The sequence below is a fragment of the Xiphophorus maculatus genome, chromosome 4 (genome assembly GCF_002775205.1).
Source record: "Xiphophorus maculatus strain JP 163 A chromosome 4, X_maculatus-5.0-male, whole genome shotgun sequence".
NCBI lineage: Eukaryota > Metazoa > Chordata > Actinopteri > Cyprinodontiformes > Poeciliidae > Xiphophorus > Xiphophorus maculatus.
The window spans coordinates 18,007,887-18,029,471 of NC_036446.1; the positions used below are offsets into that span (position 1 = coordinate 18,007,887).

General features: G+C 36.7%; 2 protein-coding genes across 3 annotated transcripts in view; one reads left to right on the top strand and one right to left on the bottom strand.

The window, feature by feature from the left end:
- Positions 1–3,034: 3,034 nt before the first annotated feature.
- Positions 3,035–5,546, bottom strand: adm (adrenomedullin). The gene is made up of 4 exons (XM_023331886.1): positions 5,432–5,546; positions 4,745–4,847; positions 4,485–4,610; positions 3,035–4,369 (listed from the first exon to the last, which is right to left on the bottom strand). The coding sequence occupies exons 2-4, from the start codon at positions 4,837–4,839 to the stop codon at positions 3,967–3,969; spliced, it is 624 nt and encodes a 207-aa protein (XP_023187654.1). The 5' UTR covers positions 4,840–4,847; positions 5,432–5,546; the 3' UTR covers positions 3,035–3,966.
- Positions 5,547–9,008: 3,462 nt separating this feature from the next.
- The window catches only part of sbf2 (SET binding factor 2), a 103,772-nt gene continuing 91,195 nt past the window's right edge, over positions 9,009–21,585 (top strand). For both annotated transcript variants that reach the window (XM_023332147.1, XM_023332148.1), the window contains exon 1: positions 9,009–9,154. In XM_023332147.1, coding sequence (XP_023187915.1) covers positions 9,100–9,154 — 55 coding nt within the window. In that variant the 5' untranslated portion in view covers positions 9,009–9,099. The remainder of the gene's footprint in view (positions 9,155–21,585) is intronic.

Genomic DNA, 21,585 nt, shown 5'->3' on the forward strand with positions numbered 1-21,585 from the left:
TTCTCTGTGGCTTTTTTTGACTCAAAAGCTGAATTAGTAACTCAGGCATATTACAAGGCATATTACACTCTTACAAGAGTTGCAGCCACCTTCAGTGACTGATTATTATTTTAAGATTATGTGTAATTATCATGTTCAGATTATTTGCAAAAGGAGAAGCGACGGAAAATATTTCTTTACAAATCCTGACAGATTGAAGTGAAGTACAGTGGCTTCAGCCACCACAGAGGCTCTGTGGTGTAGTTTGTTGGGGTAGCTGCTTATTTACAGCCCTGTCCTAGGATGTCTCCTCGGAACAATGCAGATGGTTGGAGACAGAAGAAATCTGACAATAATATCACTTTTAGACTTCATCTACCACTCTATGAAGCTGCTGCTGAACTTGAGCACTCCTTCAGTGAAGGCCTTCTGCATTCCTGGTGCACATTTATGTGAGACGATCAAAGCTTGATATATTGTTTTATGACCTTACTCTGTTTCAACTCCTCCACAACTTTATCCCTGAGCCATCTGCCGTGCTTCTTGGTCTTCAAGATGATTACTAATACAGTAAAAGCCTTTAAGGTTTACAGAGAACAGCTCAATTTATAAAATTGAGTTTTAATACTTATTAGGTGACATCTTGGGGCAATTGCTCTAGATTTTGTTTAGGAAGAGATTCTGCATACAAATTATAATCTTTTCATTAATTTTTAAAACACTGCAAATGTTGTATTCTTTTTCTTCCTTCACATAAAAGCCTAAGGAACCCCATCCAACTTTGCAACAGTAATATATAAAATGTTTAAGAAGAATTTTGGGTGTGAATACTTTTGCAAGGCTCTGCATTGTAAGCCTTAGCAGAGAAGATTAGACAGACTTGGTCTGTAGTATGAGTGCACTGCCACATATGTTTCCTCAGTGGACTCACATAATAGTGAGGTCATAAGCAGCAGTCCCTGATTTAACCTCAGAAGTTGTTGAGATTATCAGGCTAATCCTCTCATCTGAGGTTATCACTGCACCTTAAGACTTAGTCAGTGTCTTAATCCTTGGCCCGTATCCTTTTGATGACAACATTATTGTCACATTTATAATTAATCTCCTTTCCTTTGCTGTCCTTTCCTTTTTTATTCTTCTTCTTCTCATTGGATTCAACAAACACCCTACATGGGAGAGCAGATATATATTCCAGACTCAGAGGAGATATTTTAAAGCACTTTGTTTCTGTATTTTATTTTTTTACTTTGGCACATATGTTTTGTTTTTACATTGTATGATTAAGCCAATATCCAGCTAGGAAAATTAGGCAATACATTTTAATATGCAATGTAGAATGAAAGACTAGCAATTTATCATGCAATAAGAGCTATAACTAAGGTATTATTTTTTACCTCTTGACCTAGACTGCTCAGTTTGTTGATGCCATCAGTGCATCAATGGCATCACAAGCTGATTGGCTTACTGAAGAAGTGACACCATCACATAGCTGGACAGTACACATAGTACATCCATTCATTCTATTCTTCGAGAGGTTTAACTTTGATGGTAATTTTTTTAAAAATTCATTTACTTTCTGCTGTGTTTTTCCTAATTAGGGTGTTTGTCATTCGAGATAAATAAATTGCAAACAGAGTAGCTGACCACTAGATGGCGCAATTGTTTTATTACTTTAGCTGTTGTTCTACTTGGAGCAGTCATTTGATTTGTGTGCCAGATTAAATAATTTTGTCATAAAAAATTCCAACAAAGACTGAGCCTTTAAAACCTTTAAATAACATAAAAATTTTTAGCTCAGTCTTCGGTCTTGTGCTTCATGAGTCAATACTTCATGAAGTATTTTTCCTATAACGTCACTAAAAATCATAGCATTTTGACAACCATAATACCACTTTTTTGTTCTGTATCAAGAATTGGACTTTTTTATACTGCTTTGCTGTATTACTTAATTCTGTAATGTTTTCGGGGATTGCTAGTAGGGATGGACTTCAATTTGAACTTTTTAGTGTATGGAACAAATTTATCCCTATATGGAACGAAGATGCATGCAGTGAACCCAGTTTTGCATACTTTAGCGAAAAAAAGTTTTTATTCATATTTCTCAGCATGAGAAAACTAGATTGGATTTAAGATGAACTTGCATGGTCAATGATGCAATGCATTTAAATATAATTCAGTTTATGTTGAATTGCAAACTTTGTGCAAATCAGCAAGAACACTCAAGTATTGATTCTCATCTTTTTCTGTTCCTCAGTTAAAGGTTTAGTGGAGGTACTTTCTGATCTGGTAACTCTAGAGGGCGACAGAGATTGCATTTACATCACAGAGCAGGATTTATGATTGCAACTGTGTCCTCACTAAGACATTTCTTTTAACTGATGGTCTATCTGCTGATATTTAAGCTCTCTGGGTTTTATAGAGATAATCTTATTCAGTAATATTGGCATCGTTCTTTTTCTGCATAGAAAGCCATCGAAGTTTAATTTAAGAGGAAAAACTACCTGATGCCTCTTGTTATCCTGCATGCAGCAGAGTCTGCAGGTTATGTCATACAATAATTAGTGGTCAGTAAATTTAAACTTTAATGCATCATATGATATAGGTTGTACTTTTGTTCGCTTCATACAATAGGGCGAGGTGATCTATGGCAAAAGTGAGTTTCACCGTCTCTGTGATGCTCTCCCAGGAATGTTAGACCGGAACCCCCCATGTGAGGCTTCTTGTGTCCAAATCCACGCACCATTGAATGCAGATGGATCTAAATCTTCAGCCTTCCCTTGATGGCTTTAGGGCTGCTCTGTGGTGTGGGACGAGCCAACAAAAATGAGTGAAACTTATCCGGAATGTGCCCGGCACCATGTCGGGCCTTCTTTTAATGCCGATATCAGGAGGCTGCAGGGGTCAGAAATGGGGGAATGTTGTGAGAGGAAGAGTTTAAGGGTGGGGGCACGCTAATGAGAACCTGTAAGACCTTAAGAGAGACCAGGTGTTCTGTGTTTTCCTCAAGACAATAGATTGTCCTAAAGAATAAAGGACGTCACAACAAGGTTTTAGATTTTGTATGCAAAAGTTTTATTGAATGACACAAATAAAATAAAATACATTTACAAATATAAAATAACATACATATAAAACACATCAATTTAGCACAGTTTGCAAAGGAATAATGACAAATAGCTAAAATGCCCATATATATATATATATCTCTCTTTCTGTACAAAAATAGCTTTATATGCATAAGTATTTTAATGTAACTTTTATATAATAATTAAATAAAGAAATTCATTTATATACACAAATATCTGCACTAAAAAAATAGGATTGCACATGTTTTTTTTGTTGTTGTTTTTTTTACAGACAAAAACATTTTCAAGTATAGTTAAACCCAGTATGGATTGGCACATAGCTCAAAGAATCTAAGGCATTTTCCCTTGTACAGTGTCCAAAACTTGATATAAATGGAGAGCATTAAAGCTCTGTAGGCATATTGATAATGATATATTTTCTTTATGATTCATTTTGCTTTAGTTCAAAAGGAAAAGTGCAAGCCATTTTTAGCAGTCTTATAGAGCATGATGTAGTCCTTCGGGAATAGCACTTTTTAAAGTCTAGGCCATGAGGAATAAGTGTGTAAAGTTCTAAAATGTTAATAGAGGGTTCCCTCTTTCAGGATGTGCCCACATGTATTTGCACTCATCCTTTTCCTCTGCCAGTCAGAGAACAGCACCTGTAGTTTGCTCCACACTATGCCATCCAGTTTCTTTAAGCCAGTTGTTTGCAAACTCTAGTCCACTGAGCCGCATCCCAGAGCCACGACTGCATCCAGAATCACTCTGACTCAGTCCTCCTGTCTGGAACAAATGTGCTGGAGTATACTTGGCAAGAGTCTTAGGCATTTGGAGAATTTCAAAGCCAAGCAGAAGGGGACACAAGCTGAAGAGTCCAGCTCCCTTGATTTTGCTCCCAAGTCCTCTTTCAGAGTCCTCCTCATGTCCTGCTGAGTAGAGCTTCAAGCTTGTGAACTTGTGAGTTGTTCAGACTCCACACGGGTCTCAACCTGCCCTCCTCCATCCTTAGGGAGATTTGCCTCTCTGGAATAGATCTGCGCCTCCGGCCGTATCCGTGAGCGCTTATTTTGCTAGCAGGGGCGCTGATCTTCAGCTTGTTGTCTTTGGTCTGTTGTAAACGATGTGCCAGGATGTGCACCGAGCAGGTACCCAGAGCACAACCTGCGGACCTCTTGGTTCGGATCTTAATGTCAGTGCCATGAGGGATGCTGGTCTTCAGCTTGTTGTCTTTGAACTGTTGTACACGATGTGCCAGGACGTGCACCGAGCAGGTACCCAGGGTACAACCTACGGACCTCTTGGTTCGGATCTTAATGTCAGTGCTAGAGACAGAAGGAAAACAGGACATTAATCTATGCTGTTACGTTATAACTTTTGAATAAGAACCTGATCAGATTAGGTGGCTGAACTTTTAGGATTGGATAATTTATTTCTTACCTGGAATGTGGCAGCAAGGTATCCCTGATGTCCTCTGGTCTGACAAAGTTTTCAGACTCTGCTGTTTTCTGTACTGCGACGGTTTCAAGATCCCGTCTCAATCTGCTCCCAAGCCACATGCTTAGTCTGCAAGAGAAGAGGGGGGGGAAACTCCATTAGTCTTGGAATTACTTATTCTTGGCAGCTAGCGTCTGCCAAAGACTTAACAGAGTTGAAACATTATTATTATTACTGCATGAATTGATTTAATGTTAACTCACCTTTTTTTCAACTCGGGATTCACCTCAAGTTCCACACAGTGTGCTACTGAAGCCAGCAGGCAGCAATAGAGGAAGGAGTGGAAGATCGTTTTCATTTTGGCTCCTGTGGCAAGAGAGGGAGAGAGAAAAAAGTTTGGTAAGTTAAACAGTTATGGTAGAATATAATATTTAGCTGCACAAATTTCCATTCTGTCCCTTTCTGCATGCATAACTACCACATTAAGAATTCCACCAAGAACCACTATTTTGTTTTCTTACACAAGAGTCCAAAAGCCAAGTTAATTGCATATATCATTCATTTATTTAGAAAGTTAAGCTAGGGTCAGAATTTGCTCGGTTAAGCAAATCTGTGACCACGCTTTGGGCCCCTGGCCAGTAATTTGAAGGACACAGTCTAAAATAGATTCAGCAGAAGTCCAGAAAAACTTGCAAATCATAACAATTTCACTTACAGCATTTAAAAAAATAAGTAATGTACTAATACTGTTGGATGCTTGACAGCCTGCTGGCAATTCCTACACAGATCCACACACATTAGGAGCTGAACTGCTTATATAACCAGGCAGATAACCTGTTCTTGTCTCTACACTTGTGCCTTGACCTCAAAAAGGAGCAAGGATAAAGCCATCAGCTGGCAGCACAACAAACCACAGCAATATGAGTTCTTTTAAAGCAAAGTGCACATACCTGTAGTTCAATTCAGATAGGCGAGAAAGTTCTTCTTCCAAAGTCAGCAGTGAAAGAATACTCCACAGGTATTCTCCAGGTTGCTTTTGCTTCTGTAAGGCAGCTGTGTCACTCTGCTATTAGCCTCTATGCACCAGACCGGCAGCATTTATAGCTGCCAGTCTGCAGGTGGGAGGGGCTCGGTGAGACACCCGCAACTCCCCCACCCCATTCAAAGCACTTAACTGCTCTGCTGTTGTTCATGTTCAGCAACAAGGGGTGGGGAATAAGTGTAGGAATGACAATTAAAATCATATGTTTAACAAAACTTTAAAGAAAATATGTGAAGAAATCTTGTGGTGCTATTGTATCCTGTTTTTATTATTTTACTTAGTCATAACCCAATTTTCTATCCACTCTTATATAATGATAATAAAAAAAATGAGTCAAACACAACACTCAGATAAGAATGCAAAATGTTTGTCCCAGTTTTTTTCTGTGCATTACAAGAATAATAGCCAAAATATTAAAACTTTTATATTGTTATATTTGAACTCTATGGTCAGATATGCCCATTCTTTTTGTTTATGCTCTTCTCAGTCTCTCTGGCAACAAAGAAAATAGCTTTAAGGAATGTTCCCATCCTCGGTTTTCGAAGGCACTCCCCGACACTGTGAAGTTCCATGTGAGCCTGGAAACCCAGACGACAATGAATCCGAGACAAGCATTGAGTTACTGATTAAATATAATAAGCATGTCCAGCTGTAAATACAATAAACTCTATATTTGTTTGGACAAGGCAAATATTGACTTTGGACCCATTTGGAAGGCTTAAAAAAATTAATGGAACTTTACAATTATAAATCTGAGCTTGAATAACAGCCTGTGAGGTAACATATATATATATATATATTCGGTGTATTATGATGTTAAAACAATTAGAATACACTTTTGCATAAAGGGAGAAATAAAATCTAGATGGTGATGACTGAAAATAAATCCGGTCAGTACTTATGACTTTCTTTTTAATCCACTACATTACCAAACTTAAAACATGTGTTTTATACTAAAGATACATATTTGAAAGTGACACAGAATGTAGGAAATTACAAATTGGAGCCCATAAATGTGAAATTACAGTGATTTTTGCTATGAACAAAACTATAAAACCCAGAAAAAACATGTGCCAACACATGTGTAATCTCACACATAGTTTAGGAAATGCTGTAAAGCCCAGAGGACAAAACGTTTGGTTTGAACAGTACAGAAATCCCAGGGTAGAAATATCCTCAAGGCATAGTGCAGAGAAATCTTTCAGTTTTGATTTTGCTTTCACTTTCTTTAACTGTGAACAAATTTTGCTCCACATTTGACATTCCTCTGTGGCATATCAAGACCCCTTATTCACTTCCTAGTATGATAATGAAATCCTTATGAGTTTATTTATATTCTCATGCGACCCCATTCCGCTGGTGGTGTCATATTTTTAAACTCTAGAAAAATACATAAATGGCAAACATGTGTGTTGTCAAAAAAGAAAATGTTTTGTAAGCACTTTGTAATGTTAACTGGTCCCAGCAGATCTGTAATCCCCTTACCAAAGTTTACGACGAGAGATGGTGCAATCATTACAACGAAATTCTTCTGTTGCCTTTTGAGTCCTTATATAGCAATCTTTCCCCTTCAATTGTGAAATTTGAGTTTGACAGTTTTTGTACCACCTTTCAGTTTGCATATGAGCAGGTACATCAAGAAAAAGAGGCTGATTCATGATTATTGTAAACCTGTCATCTAATTTTCCAAGATAAACCCAGTTATCTTCTGGGTTTTTCCATGTTTTCTCGTGAATTCAAATTCTTTACTGCCTATATTTTGCTTTAGCAAACAAAGTAATGTGCAGGAATTTAGAAAGCCACTCAAACACAGACGGCGAGTGAGGGAAATCGCTTGCTGGGTTCCTGCTATTGTTGCTGGTTTGTCTATTTGTCTCACATACATGAAGTAATCCCCACGTGCTTTACCCTGTGACAGGTTGTCCTGTTTTCATTCCTCTCCAATATTTTGTTCTCACTCTAGAGTTTATCCTCCTCCCTGAGTGTTCCGCAAAGGAATCATTAGTTTTGTAGAACTTGCAATAAATTTAAATGATTTGGTTCAGAAAAAAATGTGTTGTTGGAGAACAGTGACTTTTGAACATGTTGCTTCATAATATAGCTAATGTGGATTGATTGCTGTTAGCAATATTTTTTAAATGATTTTAATAAAATTAGAGATACTGAAAGATACCTTTAAAAATTGGTCAGACCTACAAATCAAATACATAAATATGTAAAAGCTTGTGCCTGAGATTACTTCTGTACAGACTGATTTGCTTTGTTTAAGTAAGGTTTGGAATTGCACTCAGGGTTCCTGCATAGTTTGGAAAGATGTGACATTTGATTGAAGTATTTTCCTGGTGTGTTTAAATAAGGAAAAGGCTATATATTATGAAAAAATACTTGCATTTACAAGAAATCTTCCATCCTTCTGCTCACCTTTCTCTTTGTCAGATTTATAAATTAAATGTACATATTTGAACTATCCAAAGAAAAGAAATTAGTCATTTGACAATTTAATCAAAAACACATTAATCAACGATGTCTTGTTGACAGTCATGTACTGCTAACAAAAGGACTTAAGGTAGATAAATATCACAATGTTAAACATTGTGGAATAATTGTTATGTTTAGTTGTTGCCAATTCTTCTGTACACTTTAAGCAAAAATCCAGTGATTGGTTTGCCATATTATTGTGGCAGTATTAATCATGTCGATGGTTCGTTGAAATTTGAAGAATCTTAGTTTTGATTTGTACAGTTTCTTGTAGGTTTCATTGAAAGCAAAACATAAAAGGTTGTGATAGATGAATATGATTTTTTTTTTCAATTTTATGAATATAACAGTGCACTTGTTTATGATTTGACCATTTTCTGCTTTCTGTAGACATGAGCAAAAGTCTATTGTGTGCAGTTTTTTTTATTTTATTAATAAATAATAAATATTTGAGGCAATAAGCAAAGTACAATATGCTATAAAGGATAGATAACTTATTTATATTGCTTACATTACAGTCTTAATCTATAGTCTTTTAATATTTATTTATGTCAAAACTGGATTTTTAATAGGCTATTTATGCAGAACTTAATTTCTGTGTTTCCCCTCTTATTATTAAAATACGGTATTCTGGAACTGGTTCTTCCATCAGCTCTTGAAAAGCCCTCAAAGCCACCAGAAAATTCGAGATTGTTCCAGGCAGGAAATGAAATCCCACAGCTCACCAAGATTAGAATAACAATTCCCGTGTGGCTGCTGCGCATTTGGTTGTACTGCACGTTAATCATGTCGTTTCCTAAAGGATATTATTATTATTATTATTATTATTATTATTATTATTATTATTATTATTATTATTATTATTATTATTATTATTATTATTATTATTATTATTATTATTATTATTTTAAAAATTAAATAAATAAAAACAGTCAGTATTGGGATACAGTGTTTGTAAACTGAAAGGGCCCACGCCCATGGATGTATTCCCACTCTCGCACGCAAGCGCAGTGACACTCCTTCTGTCAAACATGGCTGTTCTTTGGAAGGAGGAAAAATGCTGAATTGTGTTGGTATTTCTCTGGAAAAGCAGCAGACATGGCTAGGTTGGCTGACTATTTCACTGTCGTCGGATACGACCAGGAGAAAGCCGGTAAGTTGTTTGCGGTCGCGGACCGAGCGGAGCTCCGCTGATCCAGGCCTTGTGTCTATGTGTATGATGATGTTGATGCTACATAGCGTTAGCCACATGGCTAAGGCGAGACTGGGAAACACTTTCTTTTTCTCCCATTAGCAGGCCAGATGTCAGAAACCACACGGAGGGGAGTGGGTTCACACAGCGTGTTAAGCCAGTGCAGGGTGGCTGCTCTTTAGCGAAGGATGTGATATTTGACTCGGATCAAGTGAAACTTTTTCTATGGGTTTAAAATCTGTCACATCCTGTCCTGTTGATCCAGTGATCCAGCGCCCGTTAACGGGAAAGCTGTCTGACCGCAGCTAAGATTTGGCCATATAAGTTCATGTCTGGCTCCTCCTTTATCTATTTGTTCAGTGAGTCAAGCTAGGGCATGATTATTGATAACCCGTTTGTAGTTTTCTAGCGAAATGCTATGTTTGCTATGCTGGATCTATTTTTATCCGCTGCAGTCCTCAGTCATTTATTGTATATCATTTTTCAGTGGCGCCACAAAGGGGGAATGCAGAGGGGGGAAAGAACCCTTTAGGTTTTGCTGCCCTTTCCTCTCCATTGAGACACCAGGCAGCCTTGAAAGGATAATATGATTTTAATATTAATTTAAGAAACAACAGAACGCATGGCGGTACATTAGCAGAACATCCAAAATACTTGTGGGTCATAGCAAATGTCACCAGAAGGAGCATTGATTAAATGTTTAAATGTTTGACTTAAATTACATTGAGACCTGTTGTAAGTTTTGTCCCACCATCACAAAAACATTCAACACTGTTTTGATATTGTCATGAATTGTTCAGCAGAGAGTAAATGAGTTTACCAAACATTCTCCATTCTTTGAGAAGATAAAATAAAAACCTCACCTTTTGGTAGAAAATGTTATTATAAGGCACACTTATTACAGTAGAATATATGGAGATAACTTTTTGCTTTGAAACAAAAATACATTTTGTCTTTTTTTTTTTCTTTGAGACACAAAAATTAGGATTTAAATTATTTCCATGTATGGCATCTGGATATTTTGAGAGCTAATAACCTGTGTACATATGAATCAATAAGGTGATTTTTTATTATATAGATATCTTAAATTAATTCACTGGTATTTAAGTTGATTGATCTCCATAAAACAAAGTTTTGTTTAACTAAAAGTAATGGAAATAAATAGGAAACAATTAATATCGGTATTCTTACTTTAAGTTAGCCTTGGATTTGCTGATAGTTACATTCCCACTGCTAGTCCTAAATTAGTCAGTCTTAAATAAATAAAAGTTATGCATTATTTTTATTTGTAATCTTCTTCCAATATTTTCAGTTTGGAGAATTTGTGTATTCCAGTATTTTTAGCATCTTTTGCATCTACCCAGAGAGACTGAGTTCACTAAATATATTTTCTTGTATACTCCTGTTGTTCTCAGGGTAAGACAATGGCTGCTGATATGACAGTAAGCAATCTAACCAGGGCCATAACTGGTCACCCCATTAAACACTTTTTGGATGCTCCCTTGATTATTGATTTATTTCTGTTTGTGTGAACAGAAATAAATCAATACTGGCTGTACTGCTGCAACAAAAAGCAGTTCTAAAGCTAAAGTTTTACTCTTTCTGCTGGAGGGGGACAGGAAGCCCCTCATGCTTACACTTACATGTTATTTCTCAAGTCCAGCCTCACATTCCTTTCATCGAAAGACAGGAAGCACACATTGAATCATTCAAAGATAAATGGATTAAAACTTTTCTTTTCTTTTGGCACAGTTCTCAAGTTAGGGCTGCTCATTTAGTAAATTGCCTGTTTCTAAAACAGCTTAAAGCTTTGCTGTTTATTGACAAAATGTTGTCTGCAGAACGTAAAGACATTGGATTAATTTGCTTAGCTTCTTACAGTGGCACCTGTTCAGCTTCATGTCTGCTCTGGCCTCGTTGAAAATGCTGTCACCTCGCTATGCTGCACACGTTAGGTAAACAGTACCTTTCATTGGCTGTGTGCATCCCAGCATCCACTTAGATAAGCGTGTGCTCAAAAGATAGATTGTTCCCTGTGCTACTAGAAAAATGTAACTAGATTAAAATTTAGACAATTTAAAGAAGAGACAAGGATGTTGATTTTCACCTTCTCTGCACTCTCAACTAAAGATCAACTTAGTGAAGTTCTGTCATCACAGATCAAAGTTGATAAGGGTTCTGAATCTCCTCCTGAAGAATAATAGCATTCCCTGGCTCTTTACAGGATATGTGTGTTTGCTGTTGTGTATTTTCTCAGAGTAGTTGCTGTTTTGGCTCAAACTTGCAAAGATGGTTTGCCTGTTGCCAACTTGCTCGTTAACTTAAAGCAGCAGTCCCTACGTGGCTCATCACTGAGTCTGCTGTTCCAGCCTGACTTCTGCTCCACTGGCCTGACCCAGTTCTCACATAAGGCTTAAGGTTGCAATCTGTTCACAGTCAGAGGAAACGATTCACACCTTTTGTGGTGATGAAGATTCTCGCCACCTGTCACAAGATGTTGTGGGAGTAAAAATAAAGGCACACACAGAAGAGATGGTGTAAAAGTCTACAAACAAGTGTGGCTGTAATAGAAAAAGTATAGACCCATTTTAATATTTATATTGTTCTCCTCCTTGTCTCTTTGCAATGAAGATAAATCCACAGTGTACATCTCCAGAAATATTTCTGTGGCCCAAAAATGAATGAATGAATACTAGAAAATTTCGGAAGAAATTTAGCCGGGGCCTGCCAAGGCGCGGCCGTGGGGTTCGGGCCCGGCGTCGTCGCGCCACAAATCGGCGTCGACGCCAAAGAACGCCGCGACGTAAGCAGTGGCACGCGGAGAACCGCAAGAACGTTAAGCGAGGCGGACGTGCACCGTTCGGTACGATTTAAAATGTTGTCGAGGCTTTTATTTTGGAAGTTTTGTTAAACTTCATTTCAAAGGGCCAAACTAATCCCATGCGTAATAGTCCTTGGGTTAAAATAGTTATATAATGCTCAAAACACAAGTAGCTGATGTAAAAATATTCAAGGCTTTTATTTTGAAATTTTCAGTATGCTTCATTTCAAAGGGCCAAACTAATCCCATGTGTAACAGTGCTTTGGATGAAAAAGTCATATAAAGCCAAAAACAGCAATTACCTGATGTAAAAATATTCAAGGCTTTTATTTTGAAATTATTATTATTCTCCATTTTAAAGTTCCAAAGTAATCCCATGTGTAACAGTGCTTTGGATGAAAACGTCAAATAAAGCCAAAAACAGCAATTACCTGATGTAAAAATATTCAAGGCTTTTATTTTGAAATTATTATTCTCCATTTTAAAGTTCCAAACTAATCCCATGTGTAACAGTGCTTTGGATGAAAACGTCAAATAAAGCCAAAAACAGCAATTACCTGATGTAAAAATATTCAAGGCTTTTATTTTGAAATTATTATTCTCCATTTTAAAGTTCCAAACTAATCCCATGTGTAACATTGCTTTGGATGAAAAAGTCATATACGGCCAAAAAAAGCAATTACCTGATGTAAAAATATTCAAGGCTTTTATTTTGAAATTATTATTATTCTCCATTTTAAAGTTCCAAAGTAATCCCATGTGTAACAGTGATTTGGATGAAAACGTCAAATAAAGCCAAAAACAGCAATTACCTGATGTAAAAATATTCAAGGCTTTTATTTTGAAATTATTATTCTCCATTTTAAAGTTCCAAAGTAATCCCATGTGTAACATTGCTTTGGATGAAAAAGTCATATACGGCCAAAAAGAGCAATTACTTCATGTAAAATATTCAAGGCTTTTATTTTGAAATTTTCAGTATGCTTCATTTTAAAGTTCTGAACTAATACCACGTGTAAGAGTGCTTTGGATGAAAAAGTCAAATAAAGCCAAAAAGAGCAATTACGTCATGTAAAAATATTCAAGGCTTTTATTTTGAAACTTTTGTTAAGCTTCATTTCAAAGGGCCAAACTAATACCACGTGTAACAGTGCTTTGGATGAAAAAGTCAAATAAAGCCAAAAAGAGCAATTACATGATGTAAAAATATTCAAGGCTTTAATTTTGAAATTTTTGTTAATATTCATTTCAAAGGGCCAAACTAATACCATGTGTAACAGTGCTTTGGATGAAAAAGTCAAATAAAGCCAAAAAGAGCAATTACGTCATGTAAAAATATTCAAGGCTTTTATTTTGAAATTTGCAGGATGCTTCATTTCAAAGGGCCAAACTAATCCCATGCGTAATAGTCCTTCGGTTAAAATAGTTATATAATGCTCAAAACACAAGTAGCTGATGTAAAAATATTCAAGGCTTTTATTTTGAAATTTTTGTTAAGCTTCATTTTAAAGGGCCAAACTAATACCATGTGTAACAGTGCTTTGGATGAAAAAGTCAAATAAAGCCAAAAAAGAGCAATTACGTCATGTAAAAATATTCAGGGCTTTTATTGTGAAATTTTCAATATGCTTAATTTTAAAGTGTAAAACTAATCCCATGTGTAACAGTTACTGAGTTAAATCAGTTATATACAGCCCAAAGCAGCAAGTAGTTGTAAAGGCCAGTTCTCAGTCCTGATCTGTTTCAACTGAGGATAGATAGAACTACAACGATGCGTATTCGTAGTCCTAACCAGCAGCCAATAGCCTCTTGAGTTCCGTTGCTATGGCAAATAATGGTCTCAGCAGGTGTGAGCTCTGAGCTGTGAGCTCTCAAACACACAAGTGTGTTTGAGCAAACACACTTTACTGAAAAAAAGCATTGGAAACAAATCCTTCTTGTTCGGGAACCGTAATACATATTCGAAAAGCGTTTTAAGCGTATGACAGTTCAATGTGTCTTCTGCGATAGTCCCGAGATTCATATCTGTACCTCACTCAGAGCATTTACAGTGATGAGAGAAAGAAATGTTGTGCCCAGATATGAACCGAGGTCGGCTGTCACTCTAATATGAGCAAAAATGAGAAACTTTGGGTCGCTTAGAGGCAAATTGTGGACAAACCATAACTGGTATCGACGAGCCGTCTTCACTTTCGAAGAGATCACAGACGTATCTACAAAATGAAATTTGAATGGCATTTCTAGGTGAATTTGTGACGACACAGCAAATCCTCAAAAATAGGGTATTTCTAGGATTTTTCCCATTGAGTTATAATGGGGTTTTTTTCGTAGTTTTTTGCGAATTATGTCGCCATGTTAATCCCGAATCCCACCAAAAGTAATAGCTGGAATGGCGTGAATTTTCTGCACGTTTTGATACCTCTTTTGTAGGTGTGCACGCAGCGGTATGAGCCGCATTAACGGTTACGGATGAAAAATAAAGAATAATAATAATAAAGAAACTTTTCTTGGGAGAATAGCAATAGGTTCCTGCCATTGCTTTGCATGGCAGGCCCCAAATATGTGAAATAAAATGCTGTCTTGATCATAATAAAGAGGAATATGATCAGTGAGGTGGGTTCACTGTGAAGTCGGCGCAGTGTCCTTCCCACTTGGAATAGTTTCCACAAGAAATGTTGGAAAACTCTTCAGAACCCACACTGTACTCTGCGTTTTTCCCTTTTGCAACGGGAAGCTGTTTTTCTGTTCTGGCATAACTTTTTATATAGTCTGGCAAACTGTTTCCTGAAAATTGCAATTTTCCAAGTAAAAAAAGTCAGACAAGCTTATTTTCTAACAGTTTATTTGGAGGAAATCAGCACTGTTTTATTGACTCAAACTGCTCATTAAATGCACTTTACAAATGCTGTGGACAGTCTCAGCTCTGTGGAACTTCGTTGTCGGGATCTTTTGGTCTCAACTTAGGGATTTACTTATGTACTGCAGCACAAATTTGCAAAAAATATTATGAAATTTAAATATCAAATAAGCAAATAAAAAAAAAACACATCCATCAGCTGTGTGTAATGGGATGGGTGCATGTTAAGATGTCGATTTGAAAGTGTTGGATGTGGTGTTGCTTCCCAGTGTGTTTGCATATCAGTAAGTGTCTTTCAGAGCATTATTGTAATAGTCGTACCAACAGTGAGTTCATGCAAGATCTCGCCCTTCAGAACTGTGAGGAATGAATTGACTGTCTGTTCAAACTTCTCAAAGAGAGTTAGTGTTTTTTTTCTAGCTGGCTGACTTGGCACACCCACATGGGAAGTGCTTTTGCTTAAAAAGAAACTTAAACATAAACTAAAAGTTCATGGTTCATGTTTTTATCTGCCACTTTTGCTCACTTGTTTCATATTGATGCAATTAATAAATGTTATGGACACATCATAATTATATTATTGCTTTTGTGGCTTGTTATGATGTCTGGTCCTGCAGACTTGTTTGCAGTACAAGCTCCCTTTGATCTGCTCTGGTGGGGGGTCCAAAGTTGTATGACCCGTATCTTTTGTATTAGCTTAAATCATGTATGACTCTCAGTCTGTTGGCTTCATTCTGACATAATAAATAGTCTGTTTAGTCCTGCTGCCTGCTCAGTTTATCTGCATCGCATAGACCTGATGAAATAATTAGATATTTATTGCATGATCCTTTGGTGATTGCTTCAAGAAATATTTTTTCGACATTGAGATAAGCTAATACTTTTGGATTTGAGAAAATATGCAAAGCGCCAACGTCTGATATCATTTTAATCACTATGTCTTAAAGCTATGTTATTGTGCTGAGGGGGCCAAAAATCATACATTAAATAAAGTTTCAAACTGTTAAACGGTCTCTTAAAGTAAATATTGCTCGGGTACTGTTAGCTCTTCTAACAGCTGGAGACTTTATTGTTCCGACATTGGATCATCAAGTGCTGCCATGTGTTATTGTTGGCTGACTGAAGTATTATATATTTAAATAAATTTGTGTAGTTTGTCTTGCTTTTATTGGTAATAACATAAACATAACGAAAGTGGGGCTTTCTCAGTGCTTATTAGTTGGGGTTTAACCTTTTGAAAAAATAAATTGTGCAATCCTCCTGAGGAAAATTCACATTTTTAGCTTTTTGACAATTTACAGACTTATTTCAGCTTGTCGCCCCAATACATTATAAGCCACTTTTCTCAGTTTTCCAATGTGGTTGGATATAGATTGCAGTGACCATCCATTTATTTAACAATGTAGTAAACAACATACTATAGTCATGATTTGGAGGGGAGAATCAAGGCTAAACACCTTTCTTACCCTGCAAATGTCATATTTTCTCTTTTCCCATGTTCATGTATTGTATAAATAGCTGTTGTTGATGGATACCTGTTAACATATTGACAGATTCATGGAAAGGTCAGTGATTGATATGGGCAGTTTTGAAATTTGTAGACATTTGAAATGGCAGATTTGGATGCATGTGAATTTCAGATTACCATACTGTCCCTTTGTTCAGCATCTGCAAGGAGTTCTGCAAATTACTTTCAAGTGGCACTCTTGATTTTACCTCGATTTACAGGTACATTATAATGAATTAAAATATTCACTGAAACGTTATTTCAATTTAGGTGTGTCATATATGCACAGTGTCAAGCGAATCAGTGTTTTTCTTAGTAAACATATTTGTCTGTTGCATGAAGCATGAAATTCTTCCAAGATCTCAATAAAAACCCATACAGTACATACATACAAAGAAATAAGTCCATAATTTAGGGTTGCAAAATATGCTACAAAATTATTGTAATTCTGGCATTGCTACATGCCAGAACTACATTGTAAAGAACTACAGAGGGCAACTAGTGTTAGCTAATTATTAAAGTAATCTCCATTCAGGCTCTTCATGCACTTGCACTTAAACAATTTAACATTTAAAACTGCTGGACACTATCTATAAACAAGTGCTTCAATAAAATTTTGTTGTTGAGATAAAAAAAAAACCCCATCACTGGATAGACTACCCCATTATCTGGGATATATGTTTGCTATAACATGTGAAATAAAGGAGTGGCAAAAAGCCATGGAAAATTATGACATCAGCTGAAATCTTTCAAGAATTAGAACACAATCCTGCCACGTAGCACAAATTAATATAAGCAGGTTTTGTCCAGTGTCAGTGTTTCCCAACTCTGTTCCTCAAGGCACACTGCATGTGTCCTTGCTTTAACCGGCCTGATTCAGATCATTGCACTTCAGCAAAAGCTTGTTAATCAGCCATCAATTGAAATCAGGTGGGTTGAAACAAGGAAACATCTAAAACTTGCTGGGGAGTGTGCCTCTAGGACCGGGGTTGGGAAACACTGGTCTGTAAAATGGTGTCTCATTACCAACGTGTTGCATAAGAAACATCTCATAATTGGCAAAGCCAATTAGCATTCTCAAAACTTTCATAACTTGTTGTGCAAAACATTGGTGGCATTGGTTACCAAGGAAGGTTTCAGTGAAAACTGTTGGGAGCATAATCTGAAAGTGGAAAGAAAACCATGACACCATATCCTGACCATGACCAGCAACTCCCTACAGGGTTTCAGACAGAGGATTAAAAATCAGAAGAGTTGCCAAAGAGCCAAGGACCCCTTGAGAAGAGCTTTGGAAAGACCTGGATTTAGCAGGCACACCCTATGTTTAGAGGTCAGGAGGCACTGCATATCTGCTCATGAACACCATATCAAAAGTAATGTTATAAATGTGAACATCGTGGAGTTTAACTTTCTTCACAATAAGAAACTTGCAAACTTCATAAAATTAAAATAAAGTACAAGGGATAAATGTACGGACACATTTTTGATTAAAATCTACTTCTGTTAACCAGGATAATGAAGATAAATGAAGAGTTTACCTTTCAGCAAGTGATGATCACACACACGAAGCTGGGAAAACTCAAATGGTGATAGAAAAAAAGGGAGAGAGAAGTGACTAAAATGGTTCAGCCAATCACCTGACCTGAATCCATAGATCAACTATAATCAGAACTAAAGCTCAGAGTTAAAAGAAAGGGCTGCAAAGACCTTGCAATTTGAAAAGTGTTGATGTGAAAGAAAAGGCTAGAGTAACTCCTGGGCAATGCAGGCCACTAGATTCTCCATACATGAAGTATCTTGAAGTTGTCATCTCCAAGAAAGGCTCATCTACTAAATAATTAATTTTCAGTTGGTGTGTTCAATACTTTTTGTCTTTCTCTGTGTATCTGTGCATGTGTGGACTAGAAGGCTCGTCACCACCCTTTGGTGAGAATTTATTGTCATTGGCCCCTTTAGAAAAATATTTACTTAGCAAATTGGTTATATGTTTAATACTGATTTTACTTTCTTTACTTCAAGCATTTAAATAGAATTGATGCATCATAGAGTTATTGCCTTTATTCGCTGTGTTTTGTAGTTTGGATTCAGGCTTTTTGGTAAGAAACAGAATACAGTGGAGCAGTTTCTTCCTCTTTGTTTAGGCCAAATTGATACAAAGGGGAAGTCCACTGACTTCTTTTACTTTAGTCATATCTGTCGATAAGGTACAGTATAACCAGAACATGATGGTGTTTGTGGTAATGCAAATTAATCCAAAGTTCATGGCAGGAAACATTTCAGTCCTAATAATTTTAGAAGTGGAATATGACATTCGGGATGCTGAAAGAAGCATTTTCCAAGGTTTTGCATCATTTGTTCAACCAGTCACTCTGACCTTTTTATTGTTCCAATGGGTTTTCTGTGCAACAATATCTAGATCTTGATAACTATTCCAGAATGAAATCTGAATAGACTCACCCTGATGTGTTTTGGTTTTCCTCATGCGTTTGAACGGGGCACGACTTCACGGTTCTGTCATGGTTTTTACATATTTGACCTGCAGTTGTAATTCAAAGCCTTAAAGCTTCCTGATATTTATGATGTCATCACTTAGTTAATCTCCAGTACCATTTTCCATGCAAACTATTTCATCCTTTGCATATCATTTAGTGGACAATCAGTTTGGTTTTCTGATTACAAGTGAGTCCAAATGGGTTTCCCCACATCGAATCAGATGCTTACAATTGCTCTTAATGCTAAATTGAAGAATTTACCCACTTCAGTTTTTCTTGCGTTCATATCAACCCACGTTTCTTTCAGAACCAGAAAGTCCAACAGAACAAGTTGCTAAATCAGTATCAGAAATAAATTTACACAGATTCCTTTTTGATGGATTTTCTCTCTATGTTCAATCAATCTTAATATTCTGGGATCTAAAAAACGTGGAGAGGCAATATCTATCAATTTGTTCCAGCATAGTCCAACTGTGTGCATAGCCGGGCCAAAATCAGGTTAGGGGCTGACGTCTGTATTACGTAAACTGGCAGAGTCCACTGGGGGTCTCTTCACCATGTATGGTGAAGAGACGATGTTGGCTGATTTAATCAACCACAACAGCTGTTAGATAAATCAGGAAGATAAACTGAAGTTTTTTTTCTTTTACTGCTATAATCAAGAAAGATGAAGAACTTTTCCTCTGTGGGTTTTTCACTTGTGCTTGAAAATATGTAACATCACACAATTCAGAGATAAATTATTAGTTTTATTCAGCCTGAGTCAAATATGTGTGTGTTGACTTGTTCTGTCAGTAGAGCTCTATTCTTCAACTTTGTCTAAGTCAGAAAATAAGAAGCGCAATAAAAAGCACCTGTTGAAGATGTCTTCATATAAATGCTAAGACTCTGAAACAAGAATCAGATTTTTAAAAATTTTTATGTGATATTAAATATAGCCTACAGCTAAAAACATTGTCAGGAATATTTATGTGGTTTTCTTGTCTTCTAATTTGCACTGCTTAACTGTACCAAGCCCTTCTATATCCTGTCAAACTGGATTTTTTTTTTCCTTTTAAACATTTGTCATGACCTTCAACAACTTTTGTTCTTCTTGTTTCTGTGTCTTCTGCCCATAAGAGGAATAAATAAATAAACATCATTATCTCTTTGCACTTCATTCCCCTTTGTTTTTTGCTGGCGGATGTGCAAATTAGCGTGCTTCTTTTTCAGGTCTGGATTCCATTATCCTCACTTATGGGGGTTCTTTATAGTTATCGTGGGGGTAGTGTTTGAAAACGGGGCTTGTTTTAATACACGAGTGCAGGCTTGTGGAATGTGAGGAATTTTGTCATTTAGTTTCATCTGTGGTTGAAAATTAGAACAGGGAGCACTCAGTCCATATGTTTTTAATTAGAGGAGCTGTAAAGAGCCAAAACATGAAATGGTCAGACAGATTGGTGTCCTGCTATCACCGTGTCATATTTGGACATGTTACACTTGACTAATCTGATGAGCAAAACAAGACCAACGGTGCAGTGAATAGTGACTTTAAGATTTCTGCTTTTTTGTTGTTGTTTTTTTTTAGCTTTTTTGCCATTGTAATAATTTTTCAAATAATTAAACATAATTTAATATCACACAAAGATGACCAGAGTATATGCAGAATGAGGTTTTCAGTTCAAATAGTTAAAATTATCACAGCACGTATACAAGGTTTGCTAATGGAGGAAAAAGTATGCTGTTGCAGAAAATCTGTTTATCTGCCGTCATTGGTGGCTATGCTAATTAGCTTGATGATTCACGACAGGCTCCGTTGTGGGAATGGAGCTATAGTGCAGCAGAGCAAGCGCAGGGTGTGAGCAGTGCATACATGAGCATGATTGACAGTGCTAAGACCCTCCTCCTGGTTCTGATGGGTTGTTTCAGACTGGGCGTCGTGTATTTCTGCAGGACGACAGGGAGAAGGCAGAGGAGCTGGATTTATTATTTATTATTCCACAGATTAACTTATATTATACTGTCATGACATTGTGACAATTTTAACAAATATGTAAATAGAATATTTTTTATAAAAGTCTTCTATTGCACTTCAAGGCAACATAACTTTAAAAAAATTATGGAGGGTTAAATAATAAGGATTCTGATTAAAACCTTCCTGAATTTGCTAGGAAGGTTTATTTTTTTATTTTTTGAAAAATAATTATTTTTTTTACCTTGAATTGAAATTTTTTTGCAAACTTTCAGAATCCAGGATTCTTTAGTAATCCTGTATTAACTACAATTATTCTTTGCATCCCAGTTGCTGAATTTTCTTCAGTTCATGCCACCCTGTGTTAAGGCGTTCTTTGAGCTTTGTTGTCTAGCTTTTGCCAGCCTAGTTGAGATTCTTATTAAAATGAAATGTTTTCTGTTTGCAGGTTTATGTTTCTGTGTGAATCTAAATATTTGAGTTGACCGAAAGCATGAGCGCAGGAATGTATGTTTACTATTAAACCAAGGGGATCACAAACCTTAACTTTCATAGTGATTGATTTGCCCTCCCATGTGGAGTTCTAGGTTTCAAGGACCCGTTGACAGCAGGCCTGAGGTCCCGGATGGCTGCAGTCCTCAGACCTTGTTTCATTCTGTTGATGTGTAGCTGCTCAATTTCCGGTTGTTGTGGCGACTCTGCCTCCCGTCTGTGTTGTATCTAATCTCTGTTCATACTGTAACACTTGGACTTCATAAGGAATC

Coding starts and splice junctions, on each gene's coding strand:
- adm (XM_023331886.1), bottom strand. CDS start 4,839: ATGAAAACGATCTTCCACTCCTTCCTCTATTGCTGCCTGCTGGCTTCA. Junction 4,611..4,744: donor AATCCCGAGTTGAAAAAAAG/GTGAGTTAACAT, acceptor CTTCTCTTGCAG/ACTAAGCATGTGGCTTGGGA. Junction 4,370..4,484: donor ACCTTGCTGCCACATTCCAG/GTAAGAAATAAA, acceptor TTCTGTCTCTAG/CACTGACATTAAGATCCGAA.